Source organism: Salvia hispanica, chromosome 5, assembly GCF_029641045.1.
Source record: "Salvia hispanica isolate PSC_SH4W2 chromosome 5, Shi_PSC_v1, whole genome shotgun sequence".
NCBI lineage: Eukaryota > Viridiplantae > Streptophyta > Magnoliopsida > Lamiales > Lamiaceae > Salvia > Salvia hispanica.
This window is the reverse complement of record NC_142696.1, coordinates 33,869,375-33,876,997: the sequence shown is the minus strand read 5'-3', so window position 1 is coordinate 33,876,997 and position 7,623 is coordinate 33,869,375. Positions and strand designations below refer to the sequence as shown.

The window sequence follows — 7,623 nt, the reverse complement described above, 5'->3', positions numbered from 1 at the left end:
TTAACATCAAATTTTTCTTCAAAGTTTTAGTTGGGCGGTAATGAAACAACCAAAGTATCCTTAAATTTACTGTTAAAGTTTCTAAATCTGGTTGTCTTGTATCGTCTTGGTAATAATCATGTCTGATCATTTATATAAGTCGGATAACCCTCCCCTATCTATTAAGGGGTGGATCCATATGAAGTGGAGTATTGTCTCAACTCCAATTAGTTTGAGATCTTTTGAGAGTGTCCCAAAAATTCATCCGCGTGGACTCAAAGGCTTTGGATGAGTAAGGGAAGTTGGAAGCTATATATAAGGGTTGTTCAGCTTCAATTAGTTTGAGGCCTCTGGATAGTGATCCAAAAACAAATCCATGCGAACAAACTTAATTCAAAACGAATAATATCAAACTAATATACAGTCGACTGTCGTAACACGACGTTCATTCCAGCCACAACCACACATTAAAATCTCTAAATCTTTCTAATGGTAAATTTGTAATTGTAACAGGATCGATACTATAGGATGACTTTTTGTAGTGGGTTATTTTCTATCTTGACTAAGATAGCAAGAGAATATGATGAAATTCTAAGCCATGGCGTGATTTCTTATACTTTATATTGTCCAGTGATAAAATTTAACCCATAATATATTGTCATAATCACAATCACCAAGAAGTAATATCAAATGACTAGGGATCTGTCTACGTTGATGGGATTTGGAAAATCTTGGGGCAGTTTCGACTGATAGTGAAATCCAATAAACAAACAAATAATGTGTGGTCATTTTCAATAGCTCCTATTTCATACATAGTACGTTTAAAAAACAAAATCTGAACCTAAATTAGAAATCCAAATTGTGAGCACAAACCTAATTGCAACAAGGCTTTCAGGTCAAACTAAGTAGTAAGTATTATATATATATGCCTCAAATATCTTAAATAAGCAATTTTTTTTTTTAAAAAAAGAAAAAGTATTCTGGAAGTTTTCTTGGTATGTATTATTGTATCATAACATGTCATGTCGCAATCTATTCTGGTTATCTATGTTTGTTTACTGATAGTAAAATGTTAACAATATCTTTGTAAAAATGAAGTTAGGTAATTTGATTTATACATAATAGTGTAATCAGCTAAAGTCATTATATAATGAACTTCCCGTTCAATCAAAAGAAATCATAAACTTTCTCCAGAACCTTAGAAAATCAACGAGGCCACTAATAAAATTTGGTGAATATTATTAGTCATGAAAAAGTAAAAGCTAGGCACAATCTCCCCGTTTGGCCAAAATATAGTTACAAATATCTCGTACTCTTACGTAAATTTTAGTCATGGTTACATATGGCTGGTCTCATTACATATCTCGCACTACATACATTGATTTTAAAGCATTTATATCATTTTTTTTCTTTGATATATACAGTATAAAAATGCAAATTTAATAATATTTTTTCAAAGGGTAAAAGTTACGCGTGCACTAAATTCTATAGTTAATAGTATAGGATAAGGTTAAATACGAAAATGCGCAGTGAAACAGGATGTTAGAGACGGCCATGACATGACAATACTATTGTTTCTTTTCTTTTATTTTCTTTTGTTTTTTGATTTGCAGAATAAGAGGATTGTGTAGATTCAATGGCAACCCCATTATTATAAGAGACACAATTCCGTTACGTAGGTTCGAGTCCGGTCTAGCTAGTGAGTTAACACTACAAAAAAATCACTGTTTCCCGACCAAAAATAGCAAGACCTTCATATGTGCTCGGAATATAGCGAGCACTTTATCTTGTGCTCGGCAAATTTCCGAGCACACCTAACTGTGCTCGGCAATGTAAAAAAATGATGTATTAACTTGCGAGAATTGCAATCACAGGCAATGTGATCGATTTTGGTAATTTACTTGTGCTCGGATAATCCCGAGCACCTTAAAAGTGGTTGGAATACTGTGCTCGGCATTTTCTAAGCACAAAGATGGTGCTCGGAACTATTACTTAATAATATTGATATTATATGTTCAAAATAAATTTTAATATTTATGGTGAATGATCCACAAATTTTATGAGATGTTGCTAAAAAAATATTGATATATATTAACAAAAAATATTAACATGCCTTAAATTATTATTGTTATAGAATAATTATTAATTATTTTTTTATAATTCCCCGAGCACATACACGACGCTCGGCATTGTCCAAGCACAAAGATGGTGCTCGGAACCATTACTTAATAATATTGATATTATATGTTCAAAATAAATTTTAATATTTATGGTTAATGATCCACAAATTTTTATATATGCAAATTTTCTGAGATGTTGCTAAAAGAATATTGATATGTTCTAACACAAAATATTGACATGTTTTAAATTATTATTGTTGTAGAATAATTATTAATTAATTTTTTATAATTCCCGAGCACATTCACGGTGCTCGGCATTTTCCAAGCACAAAGATGGTGCTCGGAACCGTTACTTAATAATATTGATATTAAGTGTTCAAAATATATTCAAAGTATGCAATGCAAATTGTTGATAATTTTTTTTTGGTAAGGCGAGCACCATATATACGCCCGGAGTAGTCCGACCACTAAAAATGTGCTCGGCTATAAAAAAGACTTGTTTAATTACTAAAAGTATGAAAAAAAAAGACTTGTTTAATTGTTGATTGTCCAACCACAACAAATGTGCTAGCCATATAAAAAAGAGACATGTGAAAAAATATTTTTACGTGAAATTATTCAATAATAAATGTGCTAGCACATTTATTATACAAAATGTGCAAGTCATATAAAAAGTATATTTTTTCACATGTCTTTTTTTATATGGCTAGCACATTTGCTATTTTTATATAAATAAAGAGTGAACTAGATAAAAAGTGCTTAATGTTTTCAAAAGTTATATTGCAGGCCTTTAGAGAAAAAAAATACCTCCACATAATCCTACTCTTTTACATAATCACAAATCAGATATTTGTAGCCATTATATTGCCCAAATGCCTTCAGGGGCATTTTAGTCAAATAAGAAAAAGCTGTACACCTACTCCACTGTCTTGCAGCAGACCTACACTCTGCAATGTCATCATATTTGAAATTTCCCAAATTTCGGACGATATACATTTCGTTTTTGACAGCAGACCTACACTCTGTAATGCTTCATAATTTTCACTCTTAAATCATTTCATATTTGACACTACAAACATAATTCCCTCCGCAGACCAACCCTACCGACGGTATACAGCTTGGGTATGCCTCTCTCTCTCTCTCGACGATTTTTGAAATTGCTGTAAACCTACCGTTGATTACTCGCTTATTCATCCATAGCACGGTAAGCGTACATCACAAATTAGGTAAGTTCCAACGTGACCGGTAAAATGTCGGATGGTTTTTGTGTTTTCCTGCAGCTGATTTTGGTTGTATTCAGTTCAAATTAGGGTTTGTGTGTATCGGTAAAATGTAGTATGTTTTTTGTGTGTTCCTGCAGCTGATTTTGGTTGTGTTCATTTCAATTTAGGGGTTTATGTGTGTTAGGCTGTGTCGTTCTAATTTTTGGGCAAATTGCTGAATTTTGGGTTTTATTTTTCAATTCAGATCCTATTGCAATGTTTTCTTCTAGTTCTCAATCTTATGGGTCAAGTTTCAATTGGAATTGGCCTCGTCCAGAGATTGGGAACTGTAATCATGATCTTGAGGCTGAGCTAGTGACATCTAGGACGGCTGCTAATCCTGGTCGACGGTACTATCGTTGTCCAATATGGAAGGAAGATGATTGCAGATTCTTTCGTTGGTTTGATGCGGGTCTATCGCCAAGCCAAGACACTTACTTCCAAAAAATCAAGGTCGAACGAGACAAGTTTGAAGAACAACTCTGATGCAAGAATATTGTGGAAGGTGTTCTTGAGGATAAATTGCGCATGAAAAGTGAGGAATGTGACGAGCTGAGGTTAAAATTGAGCATGAAGACTGAAGAGTGTGTAGGTCTTAAGTTAGAAATTGTTAAAACCACCAAAATGTCCCGAAATATGAAGATTGTAATTTTGTTGTTATAAGTTGTAATTATTTTCCTAATGTAATGGTAACACTTTTCTTCTTGAACTACTCGTGTTGTAATTATGAAGAGGGACACTTTTTAGTGAATAACACCCGATGTACAAAACCTTTTGTTGAATAACACCCGCAGGCACTAAATTAATCTCGAATGAAGTACAAAACGTTTGGTTGAATAACACCCCACGTACACGCTTAATCAATAAACATGGAAAATTGACGTCCCATAAGCATATACAAAAGTATAGCCTTAGAATACAGCCAAAAAAAGGCATAAGAGCTAGCCTTCACAAGAAAACAAGCAAGCATGATGAGTTGTACTGATCAGACAAAAAACATGATAGAATTCAATACTAACCTAAACCCCATGCCTTCCCATGCCACCTTACCATAGTCAAAAAACAATATCCAGCTTAATGTTTCACAAAAACCTTCAAAACTAACAAAAACCAACACCATTGTTTACAGTTTTCATGTTCCCAACACTTGATCACCCCGATTATTCAATCCTGATCCCTGCGACGGCCACAACGTTGCGGATGAGTCTTGGTCCTGGTCCGACGTGTGCCAACCCTTGGATCAGATGGGTTGGTCTACAACAAACAACAAAAAACAAACATGTCAAATTGAATGCCAATAGTTAGGTTAGGAAATGAAAAGTGATACATTGATATCGAATACTACCTCTTGATTTGGCTGCCTTACCCGACTTGTGCTAGGTCGTCCCCTACAAGGCCGATTGGTCTGTAAGTGACAAACAAAACCATTAAAACCGTTAAAATACTGACCAGTGGGTAGGGAATTCATATAATCGTACTGAATAGTACCTCTTGGTTTTGAACTCTGTCACCGCCATCCGTCGTGGGTGGCTGACTGGGTTGTGAATTCTGTCCTACTTCGGTTCGATCTTCTACACGGGGATCATTGATGCATGTTCTCCTGTTATGGCCATCTTGTCCGCACCGACGAAATCTGAGTATAAAGGTTCGTCGTAGTGACTCAGATCCATCCTCGTGATGACGAACCTGAGGCTCTTCACGCCTCACTTTCTTTGGCCGTCCGCACTGTCGCCTCGTCCTTGGGGGCGCCAGTTCAAATCCAACACTAGAAGTCTTGGACCAATTATCCATCCTATTGATTGGGTATAAGACATTCTCGTACAGAATCGACATTGTGGATCGTAAATAATACCGGGAGACATAGTCTGCTACATCCTTCCCATTTTTGTTGATTGTCGCGATAACGTGAGTGAATGGGATCCCAGTCAACTGCCATGATCTGCACGAGCAAGTAAAATCACGCATGTTGACTACATACTGGGCAGACGGTCCAGTCACCTGGTACGAATCCTCTCCATTCCATGTTGCTCTCCAAGAAGAAGCCATGTCGTACAGCTTATCCACAATCTCTTTGACAACAGGCGGCAGAGCATGATCGTATATCTTGACCCACTGGCCTCTAATCTGAATCCTCTCCATTTGACTCGTCCGGATCTCCTCCAACATGGTTATAATGGCCAACTCTCGAGCAATTGCTATCTTTGAATTAAAGGTCTCGCAGATATTGTTCAAGATAACATCACAACAAACATGTGAGGAGAAATACGCCTTCACCCATTTTTCTTTTGGAGCAACACCGAGCAGGTATTGATGTGCTTGGGGATATATAATCCTCAACGCCTCCATCCGCTCCACATACTGTTCGTGGGTTGTACTTGATGCAAGCTCCCACAATAGTTCCTTAAAGTTCTCCTCAATGAATCTCTTCTTGAAGTTGTTGTATATATGCTGGACACAGATGCGATGTTCGCTCTGTGGGAAATCCTCGACGATGACTTTTGCAAGACCCTACCAAATTCATGGAACACATCACCCATTAGCACATACATGAGTAATCCCAACACACAACACCCAGTAGCACATGTATAATCCTCTACAAACGACAAAATCTATAATCACAAACGAACTATTTCATCTATATGCCAAATCGCAGTTAACGTATTCATTATTTAAATATCACAATTAGAGTATATAATTTCTACTGAAATTACATTACTCGTACCTTATGTTGATCAGACATGAAGACGTATCTTGGGGCATTATCGTGTATGTGAAGGTCCTCTGATAGGTAGTCGAGAAACCATTTCCACTGTGCGTATTTCTCGGCCTCAGTCACCGCCCACGCAATAGGCCACCAACCATTGTTTGGATCAATCCTCATGGCCGTCATAAGTTGTCCCATGTACATACCTCTCAAGAAACAAGCATCTAAGAAGATAATTGGACGGCAGAAACGCATCCAACCAGATTTCAAAGGCCCGAGGCAACAATAAAACCTCAAGAATCTGGGGCCTACCAATTCAGGCTCCCTGAAGTTCTTGTAGTGTAAATGCACACTCGAATCAGGGTGTGTCCGTTCCAATTCTGACTTGTAGTAGAACAATCGTCGGTATTGGAGTCCTGTCTTGCCAAAGATACCCTCTAATGCCATGTCTCTTGCGCGATACGCCTTTATCCTACCAACTTTCAGCCCGAACTCCTCATCCACACACTGCCGTATAGCTGCCAATGGAATGTGGGGATTTGCTTTGATTTTCTCCATGTAACCCGCAGCTAGCCACTTGGACGTGAGCCATCTCTGCTCCAACACTTGCGAGCACGTGTGAGCATGATCTCTATGAATATTCATTACCACATAATCGGTATTGTTGTGGGTTTTAATCTTCCTTTCATACACATACCACTCACATGCTTTGCCTTTACAAATGGCACGAAGTCTCTTCCCATCATTGTTTATGACATCCGCACGTCGTCTGGTCATTATGGCGTACTGGCGCATGACCTCATAGAAGAAATCGCGATCCTTAAAAATATCACCAGGTTTCCAACATGGAAGCTCATCGGTCAGCTTGAATGGAGTGTACTTTAAACCCTTTTTCTTGAACCCCTCTAAATCTTCAAGATCTTGTAGATCTTGTAGCTCATCCACTGTTTCTTGCTCACATAGTGGGTTTTTATCCTTCAAATTCCGTTGTTCCACAACAGGGGAGTACTTTCGGTGTTTCTTTGCCCATGCATTGCCCTCACCATTCAGCTCTCCAGTACCTTCTTGTTCGGTGTCTGCATCCGCACTTCGCTACTGTTCCGGTTGTTGCTGACATATGCTCTGGTAATAAGATGTAAATAGCTGCTCATCTCGACACATGCTTGCCAAGGAGATAAAATGCCCAACCCCATCCTCATCATCAGTCTCACATCACTCGTTATGCAGATGACATCCGCCGGGAACATACTCGAACGATGGACAATAAACATCATCTTGGACAACTTGATCGGGTACTTCTCCTGCAGTTGGATGGGCTTCTTCTGAAACTACACCAGTTGGAGCTGACTCTTGCACAGAGGTGTGAACTTCGTCCGTGAACAGTTCATGGGTAATGTCCTCAAGAATCGGGATAAATGAACTGTCAACCCGAATGTCCGCTTGTAGTTCACATTCACCGTCCATCACCGGTTGGTACACCTCTTCAAGTACATTCACACCCACAGTTTCATCTTCAGGGCATGACGAACCAATTACCTCCTACGCAATACAAAAGTGA

At 38.1% G+C, this 7,623-nt stretch overlaps 1 protein-coding gene across 1 annotated transcript; it reads right to left on the bottom strand.

Annotated features, from left to right (window-relative positions):
• Positions 1-4,525: 4,525 nt before the first annotated feature.
• Positions 4,526-6,623, bottom strand: LOC148926694 (uncharacterized). The gene is made up of 3 exons (XM_089058305.1): positions 6,084-6,623; positions 4,850-5,869; positions 4,526-4,615 (listed from the first exon to the last, which is right to left on the bottom strand). The coding sequence occupies exons 1-3, from the start codon at positions 6,621-6,623 to the stop codon at positions 4,526-4,528; spliced, it is 1,650 nt and encodes a 549-aa protein (XP_088914431.1).
• Between the last annotated feature and the right edge of the window lie 1,000 nt (positions 6,624-7,623).

Bases quoted from the DNA above. Each gene is read 5' to 3' on its own strand.
- LOC148926694 (XM_089058305.1), bottom strand. From the start codon at position 6,623: ATGGAGAAAATCAAAGCAAATCCCCACATTCCATTGGCAGCTATACGG. The intron at 5,870-6,083 runs GTACGAGTAATG...TGAATTTGGTAG, and splicing joins TCATGTCTGATCAACATAAG to GGTCTTGCAAAAGTCATCGT. The intron at 4,616-4,849 runs GTACTATTCAGT...TGTTTGTTGTAG, and splicing joins ACAGAGTTCAAAACCAAGAG to ACCAACCCATCTGATCCAAG.